The sequence below is a fragment of the Pleurodeles waltl genome, chromosome 5, assembly GCF_031143425.1.
Source record: "Pleurodeles waltl isolate 20211129_DDA chromosome 5, aPleWal1.hap1.20221129, whole genome shotgun sequence".
Lineage (NCBI taxonomy): Eukaryota > Metazoa > Chordata > Amphibia > Caudata > Salamandridae > Pleurodeles > Pleurodeles waltl.
The window spans coordinates 739798784-739815619 of record NC_090444.1 but is presented as its reverse complement, the minus strand read 5'-3'; the positions used below and the strand labels follow the sequence as shown (position 1 = coordinate 739815619).

General features: G+C 44.6%; 1 protein-coding gene across 2 annotated transcripts in view; it reads right to left on the bottom strand.

Annotated features, from left to right (window-relative positions):
• Positions 1 to 1672: 1672 nt before the first annotated feature.
• LTBP1 (latent transforming growth factor beta binding protein 1) overlaps positions 1673 to 16836 on the bottom strand; it is a 1022847-nt gene continuing 1007683 nt past the window's right edge. For both annotated transcript variants that reach the window (XM_069234696.1, XM_069234697.1), the window contains 2 exons: positions 7350 to 7499; positions 1673 to 2707 (listed from right to left, as the gene is read on the bottom strand). In XM_069234696.1, the coding sequence (XP_069090797.1) occupies positions 2535 to 2707; positions 7350 to 7499 (323 nt within the window). In that variant the 3' untranslated portion in view covers positions 1673 to 2534. The remainder of the gene's footprint in view (positions 2708 to 7349; positions 7500 to 16836) is intronic.

Below are 16836 nucleotides of genomic sequence, written 5' to 3'. Positions count from 1 at the left end.
ACTTTTCTTGCACTCCTTACTCTCTCCCTACTGCCACCATGAGTGCGTCATATTTAAAATACGGTGAACTATGGCGCAGGATAGGGGACAATAGCGTCAGGATTCCTGAAGCTATTAATGTACTCTGCAGGAGTAGCGCCAAAATGTTGGCACTACTCCTGCAGAGTACATAGTGGCCATTGTAGTCAATTGCATGCCCCCTTTTAATGCCTGCTCTGAGCAGGCATGAAAAGTGCCCATAAAATGGCGCAAGGAAATTTCTTAGATTTCCTTGTCCCATATTTTTCAGCCCCACCTAACAGGGGAAGGCCCCCCCTGCATACATTATGCCTGGCGCAGACATAACGTGGCGCAAGAGTTTACAAAGTGGCGCAATACATGCATTGCACCTGTTTGTAAATATAGGCCCATATTTATACTTTTTTAGTGCCGCATTTGCGCCGCTTTTTGACGCAAAAACGGCGCAAACCTACAAAATACAATTGTATTTTGTAGGTTTGCGCCGCTTTTGCGTAAAAAAATGACGCAAATGCGACGCTAAAAAAGTATAAATATGGGCCATAGTGCGTGTAAAAAGCCACTTTAGCGTCCCCCTTAGCGTAAAAAAAAAGATGCTATGGCAGAACTAATGTGGCGCTAGGGCCTCTTAAATCAGGTCTTTTTTCAGTCTTCTCCAAAACACATTCCCTCTGTATATTCCTAACCCCCTTGAGGATTCTTTTGCCTATTTTTCGGCTCACTTCTGTTCGGTAGTTTCTGAATTAATTCTCGTTTGTTATCAACTAAAAATGTAATGTTAAGAACTGTCTAAAAGGGAGGCGGTCGCTGACAGACCAGGGATGGAAGCTCTCAAATAGTAATAAATATAATTCTAAAATACCGGAACGTTGAACTTTTTTCTGAATAGAATCATACTATAAACAAAAAAATAAATCAGAAAAGCTGCCCTGTTTTATTGCATTTGTAAGTGAAATCTAGATGAGGATTTGAACCACTAATCTGGTTCTTGAATATCTAACATTGTTCCAGGTACCCATACTAAATGGCTGGAATGTCACCTATATATCAATACCACTGTTTTATTTAGTCTAGGAACAGGCTACTAACTGCACACATATGTGATTTCAAATGTACTGGCACTTAAATTTCCAAAGCTCGGAGCAAATATGGCAGCCATAGAAATGTATTTGTATTTTCTAATAAAGTATGAGACCTTCTATGAAATAATTCTTAGTTCACATCACTTTGATGCATTGCGTGATGAAGGCAGATAGGGGTCTCATGATGTAAGTGCATTTCATTTTGTAGCCACTTTACTACCTTCATTCTCTCCTACCTCTGTAGTCTTGTGTAGAGCAATTCTATTGCCAGAGTCACTACCGTACACGTATAGCTCAAGGATAGAAAGTGGAACCAATTCAAAAGGTACTGGTTAACCTGAAAAAGAGTTACCTACTTTGTGAGAGAACTCACTCATTGATGTTTGCCAGCTACTGGGATAGTGTCCCCTTTATGTGTATGCATATCTAAATAAGAATAGCCGGGGTGAAAGTAAAAGAAAACTTTTTTCCAAATAAGTTCGATACTCCTGTTTAACCATGGATACATTATCTTGGCAACGATAAAAACACAATCCAACTCCTGGGAAAAAAAGATACCCGAACAAGATGAGTACCTTTTCCTACAAAACGTGATTTATTTTACTGAGGTTTAATATACAGCTTTAATATGTTAAGGCAATAGTACAAGATCTGTTTTATTCAATTTACACATAATTATACCTAAATGTCATTTCGTGTCTTTTAATGTACAAAAAGGATCCAATGGTTGTCTGCTAGCAGCTTTGAGATTCGGCAAGACAGGAAGACAGGACTGTGAGTTCAGCCGAAAACCATACGGACTACAACACTCGTACAGAGGGTTGATCACATACCAATATGTATAAAAAGTGTTTTTTAAGTAAATAAAAACAAAAACAGTGCCTGCTCCACAGGGCTGGCAAGTTTAACAACAAGCCACTGACCAATGTTCCAGACATAGAGTAGCAAAACCTTGTGTGGCGGTATATCATCTTATTAGAAAAAGGAGGCTAAAAAAATATCTGTATCTAGAATTCTGTATCGATCGATAAAGGTCTGTAGAGAAAATTAGCCATGTGGCTCACCATTATGAAAGGCAGAAGTCGTATAAAATACATTCACTGCTATTAAATGTCAAAAGAGTCAAGCGACAGTGGAAAGTAAAGAACAAACATACACACAAGCAGCACTGCTTTGCATATTTCCGCTGATTTCTAAATGCGAACAGAGGAAGCACTGAAGATGTTTTATCATGCATTGTCCATTTGGTCTGTCGTTTCTGTGAAGCTGATGTACTTAGCTTCATCCATCACACTCCTCTTCAAGATTAAATGATTTCTCATTCACTACAGTCAACATTTTAGATGACAAAACACCTTCCTTAAGGGTGAAGGCCGCGCCTTCGTTTCTTAATACAGTGCAGAGTATACAGGCTTGTGTTATGTGCGAGGGTCTCTACTCCAGTTCGCTGTCCTCCTTGGCGGCCGTCAGTGCTGTGCAGTAGTTTTGCTGATCCGAAGGGGTGTAGCCTGGCAGGCACACACACTTGTATGAGCCCTCCGTGTTGATGCACTTCGCGTTCTTGCACAGTGACATGCGGTTGTTCAACTCGGTGCATTCATTCACATCTGAAAGAGAGAAAGGACAGTTCATATTAACGAGAAAGCTTAAGCATTGAGCTTGTTGCCTGATTCCACAGTGAGCTCACGCTTAATCTCAATGTAATGTCTGTGTTCTTTGAGTGCAACACGCATCCAGGTAGGATACTCCTCGTCACCACCTCGATCTATTCCCAACACCTACTCTGACTTAGTGGAGGTGTTATTTTACTTTATAGTTGAGGTAAAATAAAGAAATAAATAAGAACAGAGGGCGTGTAAAGTTCGATCAGCATGAAATCATTAATTCGAAGATCAGGGTGCTATCCCCTAGAATAGGCACTCGCTCTTCACCTTATGAATCACTTGAGACTGTAAATGCCGTTCCCTGCACACTAGAAAGCTTTAACAGTCACTATGACGAACTTGAATTTGGCACATAAGGTCCCAGATAGCCAGTACAGATCGTGAAAAGTAGTAGTTAGATACTCTAACTTGTAAATTCATCCCAGCATCTCTCAGTTAGCAGCCACCCTTTGCCACATCCCTCGAATTTGTACTCGAATTTGTTTAGACATAGGCCCTCATTACGATCTTGGCGGTTTGCCACGCCATGCCGGCAGTGGCGGCAGAAGCCGCCAGCCGGCATGGCGGGCCAAACCACCATATTATGAACAAGGTGAGGGCCGCCAGAGGCAGCCCTCACCCACCACCAGGCTCCCGCTGTCAGGCAGCCTGGCGGCGAGTTGAAACACCATCCGCCAGGGTAGCGGCGCTACCCTGCGGATAATGTTTCATTTCCCGCCAGCCTTTTCCTGGCGGGATATCCCGCCACGAAAAGCTGGCGGAGGGGGTGCCCCGGGGCACCCCTGCACTGCCCATGCAGTTTGCATGGGCAGTGCAGGGGCCCCGGTGCAGAGCCCCGTCATGCAGGTCAGCGACAGTGCAACTGCCGCACAGAGGCATTGACGTCAATGTCCCGACTGAGCCTTTCTGTGAGCCGGCGGGTGGAAACAATGTTTCCCCCCGCCGGCCCACATTATCTGGCTGGCGGTGTTCCGGGATCCCTGGCGGTCAGTGTTTTGACCGCCAGCATGAACACGGTGGTTCATAATGACCACCATATTTTGGTTACTTGAGCGAGTCTCCTTTTGCCTTTCCCGATTTTATTTCATAACGTGCATTAAACTACAGTTACATTTCCTCAGTACTACACCATGTTTTGTGCAAGTACCCAAAGCACAGATTTAGCACGAGGCCCTTAGACCAGGTTAAAACATTTTACCATTCCTGTGAACCTGTTGTATCAAATATATAGCGCCAGTCAAGGACTGTGATTACTATAGCCCAGTTTAAACAAAGGTTAACAATTTTAACTTTGATAATAGATTTACAGAAAGGTTTTTCAAAATCAGGTTTTGGGAGAGATTAAATATAATCATTTGTTTCCAGCTAGATGGATGTCTGTGAATTAGCTGTGCTCTGCTCGGGAAATGTTGACATACCCACCTGGCAGATTTCTACAAGAGAAACATGTCTTTGTTCCCTTTAATAGAATAGAAATAAAATACAGCTCACACAAAGCAAGATAAATTCAACCTTTACTGATAGTAGCTAGCTTGGTACTAACATCTTTAGTTCACCCCGAAGGAGTATCCCTGCCCATCCATGGCCCTCAGGTGTCAGGTCATCTGAAACAGGGGTCATAAAAGGAACAGAGAACCACAAAGACTCCCCATATCCACCCTGGGTTCAGAGACCGCTGTTCCTAAGAGCAGTACAACTGCCCAGCAATCCATTAGCATGCAGTCAGGTGACTTAAACGTTTCACCGATTGAAATTAGGAATTCCCGAAAAGATGCCAAAATGTGAACCAATAGATCAAACATCTTTCAGATCCAACCCTCTGACCTCCCCAGTTTAGGATAGCGAGCCATGACGCATATTAGCCACAGCAGTTCCATCATGCTGTCCTGACGGGAGGGTATTGGATTCACAGAGATATTTACACGTGTCATCTCCTGCCAAGTGGGTGGTTGCCTTTTCAAGGCAAAAAACTCTGCCTCAGTTGACAGAATCTCTAAATATGGAGCACACCCTCTGCACACACGCCTGGGGCGTTTAATCCACCACACCGACGTTTGGAAGTTTAACCAGGCCTTTAAATTAGACTGTTATATTTTTTATTCTAAAGTGCACAACTTTTGAAGCACTTCAAATTTATTTATTTTTGGATATTGGCTAAGAACATTTTATTTATAGCAGTCTTAGTTACCTCTCGGATTTATTGTGGTACTTAAAATACTACATTTTTCGCATTTTCAAAACACTTTTCCTGAAGCTTTAATTTTTTTTTATTTCTTGAGTATTCTGATTGTGCATAATGATTCGTTCACCCACAATCACTTGTAAATGGGATGTATCAGAAGCCTGGGCCCAGACAGACTAAAAGAATGGCCAAAGATTCCTCAAGGTGACTTATCCCAACTCTGTCTCTGAATGGCAGATTATAAGGTGTCGTGGAAGCTCTGCTAGTGAACATCAGTGCTATGATCGTAGTATGGTAGCAGCTGTGTTCTGTATTTGATGGATATTCCCAATCCAGCACAAACCGATCTTTGAAAACAAGGCACTGCAGTAACCCAGATGTGATGACATAATGTGTGGACGTATGAATTTATATCCATAGGCAAGAAGAGTGTGTGCTAATGTGTAATGGATCTATTTACCAATAAGTTCACATAACAGGTGCATAACCCCTAACATAATAATATGCGTGCTAGGCTGTAGATGGCATTTGCTCCTGAAATAAAACCATGTTTAAGTTAATGGAGAAGTACTATCTGATAGAACCTAGTGGTGAATGTCTTTCTAAACAGGGGGCTGGGGGGGAATACAATTCAGCCCAGGGGGCAGAGTTGCTGTGCTGAGCTGTATCAAAGGGAGAGGCAGATCTGCACCATACCTACTAAGTGCAAAGTGTTAGTAAATCTAGAGCTGTATTTCTTATTGATGGCATTGCTAAAAAGGAGATCAAAATACCAGTCTTGCTCACTCTCATTTCCTGAACATGTATTCCCAGAAGGTAGGTGATGTACTTGGTGATTTAAGTGGGAAGGACTCCGTTTAAAATATATAAAAGCACTATCAGTGGAGAATTAGCACTCAACTCGGGTTTCTGCTTATACCCTCCAGAGATTTCATATTACAGTCATATTGATAAACAGCAAACGCTGAGAGACTGAGGTTAAGTATTTCTATCTAGGGCTGATTAACTATATATTGCAGATTTTTTTAGGGCATGGCAAATTTCTCATTTGTTTTATTGCCCAAGATCACTTAAAGGTTGAGTTACAATTTACTTTCTGAATTTATATATATATATTTTTTTCACTGAAAAAAACAAAGATTACAGGGACGTTATAGTTTGGTTCAGGTTTTACCTGTTTTACCCACACAAAACCATAGAAATGTAGCAGTTGTAGTTATATTTAAGAGTCATAATTATGTTAAGAAACTGTAACTCATTCCTAAAGTTACTTAATGGCATGAGTTAACATTTCTTCAGATATAAGTATAACTTCTGAATTACTATGTTTTTTGTGGGTAAAACGTTAACCTAACTATAACATCTCTGTAACCTTTGTTTTTTTCAGTGAATTTCTATGTTTTTTTTATACAAATTAGTATATAAACACTGTATGTTAATATAACCACAGCCAAGTGCAGCCTGGGCTGCGCACGGCGGGGGTATTGTGTAAGTGGGTGAGGTTTTATTTCCATTGGGCTTCGGTTCAGTGGCTCCACCGTGGATTTACACTGGTGGTCACGCTGACCGCTGTGGTCAATCCAGGGATCCGAGGATTGCCCCCAAAAATATATTTGGGCAATTCTTTGACTATATGGGGTCCCTGAGAGACCCCTCCATCTGTCCTATAGGGTAAGGATACCTCTATTCTGACCCCTTATGTGTGTGGGCAACTTTCCTTTCAGGTTGCGGCCAGCTAATCAGGTCCTTGCTTTTCGCCTGATCTGTGGGTACCTGCGGATTCCCCGCAGGTAGATCCGCAAAGGATCCACCTCCCTAGATACCTATACTGTTTCTCCCTTATTAACTCCAAAACTACTGAACTGATTTACACCAAAGCACAGTTTGCAGACAGTGGGCTTTGGGCTGTAGCCGTGTCTAAAAACTGCAAAATCCCCAAAGACACTGCATGGGGAAAAGTGTTTTGGGACCCCCTTTTTACTCTGCCTCCACGTGACGAAGCTCCCCACAACTTTCCACACAGCAGCTCAACTAACTTGCATACTAGTTTTGACAATTTAGTGAAGATTCGTCAAAAGGTGTCAAAGTTATTAGCAAAACAAAAAACACTTTGTCTATTGGAAAAGTTGGTCCTAAATATAACTCTCTACTGACTCTTTATCACTAGGTGTGTGTTTATTATTATTATGTGTGCATATATATATATATATATACATATACATATATATATATATATATATATATATATATATATATATATATATATATATATATATATATATATAATTTTATTTTTTGCTGGGTCATTGATTTCCTGTAATCCTTTTGCGTCAACTTTTAGCATGTACTGTCACGGCTTAGTGAGAGCTCTCCACCCTGAGTTAACTTGATGTGTATGCTCACCAACACAGGTCATCTTGGCCATGTCTAGGTGATAGCCATCAAAGCAGTCACAGGTGTAGCCCTCCTGCACCCGCACGCAGCGGCCATTTTCACATCCGTTCAGGATGCCACATTCCTCTGCCTGGAGCTCTTCAAAGCTGTTCATGAAACCTAAGAGGGGGAGATGAGAAGAAAATCATTATGCAGTATTAAATGGAGATTTCTGAAAGTGCAACATGAGCTCAGATTATTAGCTGTGTTATTTTGCCATACTGCTGCACATGGACGTCATTTAGGGGTCCCCAGGAGTCTCAGCTGCATCACAGGCTTGCCCTTTGCGACCCCCTAGCCCTGACTTTGTGACTCCTGGTCTCTGAGGTGGCTAAATCAGTGCAAGGAACACTGTGGCACGTCAGTTGCATCTCCACTTGCTTTGTTTTCTGTCAATTTTTACTGCACTGATAGGGAATAATAACATTATGCACTATTAGTGTAATAAAAATAAGGTACAATTAGCTGAAATATGCTCATCTACGGTAGCTGAGGTAAGTAAAAATGCTTTTAAATGTATGTTGTGTGAGTGCTTGCGGGTGAGTGTTTCTATGTGAGAGTCTGTGTGTATGTGTGAATGTATGTGTAAGTACGGGTATGTGAGTGAAAGTGGTTGTCAATGTACGCGTGATGTCACTTCCGCTACCCCTGGCATTTTGGTGAATTGACGTCCATGCTGCTGCGCCCAATAAAGCACACGTTAACTTTTCAGGCGAGGATTACATTTCTTAAACTGAAGTTAGTAACAATGACCAGCAGGTGGAAGCAAATACTCATAAATGTAGTAGTATTTTTGCTACGCTGTAAAGAGATATGCAATACGGTTGAAAGAGGTGTTTGATCTAAATACACCATACCTTAATTATGTAATTGTATTTATAGAATGCGCAACTGATGCCGGGAAGGAAGGGAACCTTTTATTTTCTGCAGTATTTGGTAATTAGGACTTGAGTGAATGTCTCAGAGGTTTTAGGAAGATAAAAACCTTTCAAAGTAATAGACCGGTTAAGGTGCACGCGAAAGAAAGAATACAACCAACCCAGTCGGACAGAAACTCAGTCCAGCTTCTCACCAGGAAAATTAAGCTAGCACATGCATTTAGGACATCTCTACAGTTCACAAAAAAAGTGAATTGAACTGTTCCGAAAATACAAATAAAGGCAAAAAATGGCCTAGAGCAAATGCAAGCTTCCAGATCCTCATGCAAGAAAGCAAATTGAGATTCACCAAAAGGCACACAATAGGCGCATGGGAGCTTCGCAAGAAAATGTGTTTAAGTCGGTTGAAACTGCTGCTGATGACACTTGAAAATACAGGTTGTAACGAATCCAGTCTCACGCCAGGGGGCATCGGGGCGAGGAAACAACAGCCAAGTACCACAGTCTCCATGTACCACTAGAAGTGACCACTACATTTTGTAATCCGGTTCCTTTGGAAATGAAAGAATGCGGTACCGTGATGCTCTGAATAGAGGAATGCTGTCTAACTCAGACCGCCCCTGCGTACTTGGGCCCGTATTTATACTCCGTTTGCGCCGAATTTGCGTCGTTTTTTTCGACGCAAATTCGACGCTAAACTAACGCCAACTAACGCCATATTTATACTATGGCGTTAGAGGCGTCTAGCGCCAAAGTTCCCGGAATGTGCGTCATTTTTTAGCGTGAACCCCTTCCTTGCGTTAATGATATGCAAGGGAGGCGTTCCCGTCTTAAAAAATGACTCCCAGGCCTTTACGTGGTATTTATACTCCCGGGCAAAAGAGACGCCCGGGAGTGGGCGTGGCTAAAAACGGCGCATTTGCGCCGCTTTTTAACGCCTGGGTCAGGCATGGCGTTAAGGGACAAGTGGGCTCAAAATGAGCCCAGAGTGCCCTCCCCTGGCCCCAGGGACCCCCCCTGCCACCCTTGCCCACCCCAGGAGGACACCCAAGGACGGAGGGACCCATCCCATGGACATTAAGGTAAGTTCAGGTAAGTATTTTTTTTTAAATTTTTTGTGGCATAGGGGGGCCTGATTTGTGCCCCCCTACATGCCACTATGCCCAATGACCATGCCCAGGGGACAGAAGTCCCCTGGGCATGGCCATTGGGCAAGGGGGCATGACTCCTATCTTTACAATGATAGGAGTCATGTTGATGGGGGATGGGCGTCGAAAAAAAATGGCGCAAGTCGGGTTACGACGATTTTTTCGACGTAACCTGACTTGCCCCATTTTAAGACGCCCATACGCCATTTTCCCCCTACGCCGGCGCTGTCTGGTCTACGTGGTTTTTTCCCACGCAAACCAGGCAGCGCCGGTCTGATTGCGCCGTCTAACGCCATTCCATAAATACGGCGCCCGCATGGCGCTTCAGAATGGCGTTAGACGGCGCAAAAACTTTTGACGCTAAACTGCGTTAGTGCAGTTTAGCGTCAAAAAGTATAAATATGGGCCTTGACATTTAAATGTCCTGGTAGCAATTTCACGGGGCACAAAATAATGATCGTTCAGTCGGGCTCATTTGCTTTATGTAGTACTTATTTTCCTAAAGCCACACAAGTACATATAAGGCAATTGACCAATTACCTTAGAATACATACGGGGCAGGATTGCCCGTGGGACACGATGCACCACTATTCAGCAGATCCTCCTGCCGTGAGCCGGATCCCTATTATGTATTTGGGCGCTGCCCTAAGGTTCCAAGCCAGACCATCTTCTCCTGCCTTTGCAAGTGACGGCGGGGCTTAAGACTTCGGGGCATATTTATACTCTGGTTGCGCCGAATTTGCGTCGTTTTTTTCGACGCAAATTCGTCGCAAAACTAACGCCATATTTATACTTTGGCGCTAGACGCGTCTAGCGCCAAAGTTCCCGGAATGTGCGTCATTTTTTAGCGTGAACCCCTTCCTTGCGTTAATGATATGCAAGGGAGGCGTTCCCGTCTTAAAAAATGACTCCCAGGCCTTTACGTGGTATTTATACTCCCGGGCAAAAATGACGCCCGGGAGTGGGCGTGGCCAAAAACGGCGCATTTGCGCCGCTTTTTAACGCCTGGGTCAGGGATGGCGTTAAGGGACAAGTGGGCTCAAAATGAGCCCAGAGTGCCCTCCCCTGCCCCCAGGGACCCCCCCTGCCACCCTTGCCCACCCCAGGAGGACACCCAAGGACGGAGGGACCCATCCCATGGACATTAAGGTAAGTTCAGGTAAGTATTTTTTTTTTTTTTTTTTGTGGCATAGGGGGGCCTGATTTTTGCCCCCCTACATGCCACTATGCCCAATGACCATGCCCAGGGGACAGAAGTCCCCTGGGCATGGCCATTGGGCAAGGGGGCATGACTCCTATCTTTACAATGATAGGAGTCATGTTGATGGGGGATGGGCGTCGAAAATAAATGGCGCAAGTCGGGTTACGATGATTTTTTCGACGCAACCTGACTTGCCCCATTTTAAGACGCCCATGCGCCATTTTCCCCCTACGCCGGCGCTGCCTGGTGTACGTGGTTTTTCTCGCGCACACCAGGCAGCGCCGGTCTGCTTGCGCCGGCTAACGCCATTCAATAAATACGGCGCCCGCATGGCGCTTCAGAATGGCGTTAGCCGGCGCTAATTTTTTTGACGCAAAACTACGTTAGCGCAGTTTTGCGTCAAAAAGTATAAATACGGCCCTTCATGTTGTGGGGGCGTTCTGTAACATCCTGATTTAGCAGCGCGCACACTCTCAGGGAAGGCTTAGGCTTAGAACCAGCTGTCCCGATGCCGTTTGATCTTGCCTGCCTGTAATAGGTTAGCTCAAGGTTCCCAGCAGTGCGGTGCTCAGTCCACTCAAGACACGGAGGCCCACATTTAGGCCCATCTTTATACTTTTTAGCGCTGTATTTGCGCCACTTTTTTGACGCAAAAACAGCACAAACTTGTAAAATACAGGGGCATATTTATACTCTGGTTGCGCCGAATTTGCGTCGTTTTTTTCGACGCAAATTCGACGCAAACTAACGCCATTTTTATACTTTGGCGCTAGACGCGTCTAGCGCCAAAGTTCCCGGAATGTGCGTCATTTTTTAGCGTGAACCCCTTCCTTGCGTTAATGATATGCAAGGGAGGCGTTCCCGTCTTAAAAAATGACTCCCAGGCCTTTACGTGGTATTTATACTCCCGGGCAAAAATGACGCCCGGGAGTGGGCGTGGCCAAAAACGGCGCATTTGCGCCGCTTTTTAACGCCTGGGTCAGGGATGGCGTTAAGGGACAAGTGGGCTCAAAATGAGCCCAGAGTGCCCTCCCCTGCCCCCAGGGACCCCCCCTGCCACCCTTGCCCACCCCAGGAGGACACCCAAGGACGGAGGGACCCATCCCATGGACATTAAGGTAAGTTCAGGTAAGTATTTTTTTTTTTTTTTTTTGTGGCATAGGGGGGCCTGATTTTTGCCCCCCTACATGCCACTATGCCCAATGACCATGCCCAGGGGACAGAAGTCCCCTGGGCATGGCCATTGGGCAAGGGGGCATGACTCCTATCTTTACAATGATAGGAGTCATGTTGATGGGGGATGGGCGTCGAAAATAAATGGCGCAAGTCGGGTTACGATGATTTTTTCGACGCAACCTGACTTGCCCCATTTTAAGACGCCCATGCGCCATTTTCCCCCTACGCCGGCGCTGCCTGGTGTACGTGGTTTTTCTCGCGCACACCAGGCAGCGCCGGTCTGCTTGCGCCGGCTAACGCCATTCAATAAATACGGCGCCCGCATGGCGCTTCAGAATGGCGTTAGCCGGCGCTAATTTTTTTGACCCAAAACTGCGTTAGCGCAGTTTTGCGTCAAAAAGTATAAATACGGCCCACAGGGGCATATTTATACTCTGGTTGTGCCGAATTTGCGTCGTTTTTTTCGACGCAAATTCGACGCAAAACTAACGCCATATTTATACTTTGGCGCTAGACGCGTCTAGCGCCAAAGTTCCCGGAATGTGCGTCATTTTTTTGCGTGAACCCCTTCCTTGCGTTAATGATATGCAAGGGAGGCGTTCCCGTCTTAAAAAATGACTCCCAGGCCTTTACGTGGTATTTATACTCCCGGGCAAAAATGACGCCCGGGAGTGGGCGTGGCCAAAAACGGCGCATTTGCGCCGCTTTTTAACGCCTGGGTCAGGGATGGCGTTAAGGGACAAGTGGGCTCAAAATGAGCCCAGAGTGCCCTCCCCTGCCCCCAGGGACCCCCCCTGCCACCCTTGCCCACCCCAGGAGGACACCCAAGGACGGAGGGACCCATCCCATGGACATTAAGGTAAGTTCAGGTAAGTATTTTTTTTTTTTTTTTTGTGGCATAGGGGGGCCTGATTTTTGCCCCCCTACATGCCACTATGCCCAATGACCATGCCCAGGGGACAGAAGTCCCCTGGGCATGGCCATTGGGCAAGGGGGCATGACTCCTATCTTTACAATGATAGGAGTCATGTTGATGGGGGATGGGCGTCGAAAATAAATGGCGCAAGTCGGGTTACGATGATTTTTTCGACGCAACCTGACTTGCCCCATTTTAAGACGCCCATGCGCCATTTTCCCCCTACGCCGGCGCTGCCTGGTGTACGTGGTTTTTCTCGCGCACACCAGGCAGCGCCGGTCTGCTTGCGCCGGCTAACGCCATTCAATAAATACGGCGCCCGCATGGCGCTTCAGAATGGCGTTAGCCGGCGCTAATTTTTTTGACGCAAAACTGCGTTAGCGCAGTTTTGCGTCAAAAAGTATAAATACGGCCCACAGGGGCATATTTATACTCTGGTTGCGCCGAATTTGCGTCGTTTTTTTCGACGCAAATTCGACGCAAAACTAACGCCATATTTATACTTTGGCGCTAGACGCGTCTAGCGCCAAAGTTCCCGGAATGTGCGTCATTTTTTAGCGTGAACCCCTTCCTTGCGTTAATGATATGCAAGGGAGGCGTTCCCGTCTTAAAAAATGACTCCCAGGCCTTTACGTGGTATTTATACTCCCGGGCAAAAATGACGCCCGGGAGTGGGCGTGGCCAAAAACGGCGCATTTGCGCCGCTTTTTAACGCCTGGGTCAGGGATGGCGTTAAGGGACAAGTGGGCTCAAAATGAGCCCAGAGTGCCCTCCCCTGCCCCCAGGGACCCCCCCTGCCACCCTTGCCCACCCCAGGAGGACACCCAAGGACGGAGGGACCCATCCCATGGACATTAAGGTAAGTTCAGGTAAGTATTTTTTTTTTTTTTTTGTTGTGGCATAGGGGGGCCTGATTTTTGCCCCCCTACATGCCACTATGCCCAATGACCATGCCCAGGGGACAGAAGTCCCCTGGGCATGGCCATTGGGCAAGGGGGCATGACTCCTATCTTTACAATGATAGGAGTCATGTTGATGGGGGATGGGCGTCGAAAATAAATGGCGCAAGTCGGGTTACGATGATTTTTTCGACGCAACCTGACTTGCCCCATTTTAAGACGCCCATGCGCCATTTTCCCCCTACGCCGGCGCTGCCTGGTGTACGTGGTTTTTCTCGCGCACACCAGGCAGCGCCGGTCTGCTTGCGCCGGCTAACGCCATTCAATAAATACGGCGCCCGCATGGCGCTTCAGAATGGCGTTAGCCGGCGCTAATTTTTTTGACGCAAAACTGCGTTAGCGCAGTTTTGCGTCAAAAAGTATAAATACGGCCCTCAATTGTGGCCCATATTTATACTTTTTTAGTGCCGCATTTGCGCCGCTTTTTTTACGCAAAAGCGGTGCAAATTTACAAAATACAATTGTAATTTGTAAGTTTGCGCTGCTTTTGTGTAAAAAAAAATGACGCAAATGCCTGGCTAAAAAAGTATAAATATGGGCTTGAGTTTTGGGACCATCTCTGATTTGTTAAAAAATTAGCTCACTTAAGGGAGTGGCCTCTATGTTGGTAAGTTGTCTTTAATGAAATGAGCCTTGCAAAATGGGAAAGAGCAAATTTTCATGAGACTATGGCCCATATTTTTACTTTTTTAGAGCTGCATTTGCGTCATTTTTTGACGCAGAGACGGCCAAACTTGCAAAATACAATTGTATTTTGTACGTTTGAACCGTTTTTGCATCAAAAAGCGGTGCAAATGCGGCGCAAAAAAAGTATAAATATAGGCTATGTCCATCGAGTGTTAAAAAACCCTCACAGCTAAAAATCATTTTTGGCTCCTTCTGGAAACGGTGCAGTTGTATCATCAATTGCAGTTTATGCAAAAATGTCCACTTTCTTCAAATAGACCCTATCTTTTTCAGCATCTTTTTTCTCTTCATTACTTTGTTTTTATCCATTCGTTTGACCCTTTACCTAAAATATTTTTTCTACTAAATGTAAATATATTTAGGGTTTTGTCAATTACACGTACAGCCCCCTCTTTCCTTTTTTATTTCTTCATTTTCATTTTCTCTATTATTTTTTCCTGTCACTATTTTTTATTTATCAGGATTATTTGTGGACATTTATTTAAATCGTTCTTGCTTATCTTTCATGTATTTCCTATTGGTTTGATATTATGCTCTTTTTTATGGGCGAGCGCAAATCGCTCGGTCCCATTCTGTAATCTCTCTTTGGGCTTCAAACCACGCCCATGTCACGTCAGTCACTTACATTGGTTCGTGGGCTTGCCTTTTAAAATCCTCTTGCTTTCATTTGTGACTGGCATGCATACATCATGCCTTTTCCAGTGTTTAGCCCACCTACACAGCACCGGTAAACTACTAAAAACATATGAGGCTCGATGTTTTCAGCATGGTGTCTGGACTACTTTATCTGTTTATTTTCCATGCAGCGCGATCACGCTGCGTTTTGTGTTCTTTACAACACTAATAGCTCTAACTCGAGCTAATGCGAGACCCGTTGCATTGAAAATGCTTGTTTTCTTATGGGGTATATGCTCCACACTGCTTTTTTCTGTCTTTCTTTTCTTGTCTTGGTTCTACTCATGCAGACTGTCCTTAGCCCCAGACTTTGGGCATTTGAAGTTGCCACTCTTTGTTTTGCATTTTCAAACAATTATCTGTACAAAGATTTTCAAATTCTAGATTTAGGCCCATATTTATACTTTTTTGCGCTGCATTTGCGTCATTGTTTGATGCAAAAGCAGTGCAAACTTTCAAAATACTATTACATTTTGTAAGTTTGCGCCGCTTTTGCGTAAAACAAAATGACACAAATGCAGCGCAAAAACAGTATAAATATGCCCCTTAGAGTCCTAATCTACTGAAAATGTTTTTTTTGTTGTTGTATGGCTATTTACGGCAAGAACTACAATGTTCTTTAACCAGTCACTCTACCCATCCCTTTCCTCAAAGGTATATTTAGTTTTTTAGGGTTGAATCTGAGAGAGCATGCGCTATCGCATGTGTCTCGCTTGCGAGACTCTGTTGTTAACAATAAGGCCTTGCAGCCGGCCTGTCACTTACCATTTGTTGGCTTGCCTAGCACTCTTCTTTACAGTCTTGTATTTCGGCACTGCAGGCATAGCATCACTTCGTTCCTTTCTGTGCAGCAGGGACCAAGCACTGATAGATTCAACTTAATCAGTGCCAGCTCGCTGCACCCTACGTGACAGAGGTACTATTTTGTTCTTTTTAACTTTTAGTGCCATGCAAATTGAAGGTGTGTGACTGGCAAAAACATGCCAAGCAGGACAAACACAATTGCAAAGATTTACTTTCTATAGTTAACCTTCTCTTATTTTGTTAATACTTTTTTTCTCACTTTGTATTCATGTTTTCTTTTGCTTTTCTTTGTGGGTGCTGTTTTCAAAAGATGAGGATAACCTTGTTCTAAATATTGCAAAGAGAAAATGTTTCTTTCTTATGTGTAATTTCTGAAATGATGCTTTAACACATAATTGTGCAGTACACACCAATCCACTCCACTCCAATCCCCAAAAATCTGCAACACTCCAGTACAAAGCAATCTGCCTCACTCTAATTTTGCACTCTAATCTGCCACACTCTAAAACAATCTGCCCATTCCAATTCAAAATAATCTGCCCCACTTGAATCTGCCCTACTCCAATCCAAAACAATTGATCCCAACCCAATCCAAAACAATCTGCCCCACTCCAATTCAAAACAATCTGCCCCACTTCAATCTGCCCCAAACTAGCACAAGCTGTCCCATTCCAGTCCTAAACAATCCGTCCCACTCCAGTCCAAAACAATGTGCCCCCTCCAATCCATCCCACTCAAATCTGCCCCACTCCAATCCACAACAATTCACCCGACTCCAATCTGCCCCACTCTAATCTGCCCCACTCCAACCTGCCCCACTAAAATCTAAAACAGCCTCCCACTCCAATCTTCTTCACTCAAATCTGCCCCACTCCAATCCATCCCACTCAAATCTGCTGCACTCCAATTCAAAACTTCTGCCACAGTCCAATCTGCCCCACTGAAAGCCACCCCATTCCAATCCAAAACGATTTCCCCCACTCCAATCTGCCCCACTCTAATCCGCCCCACTC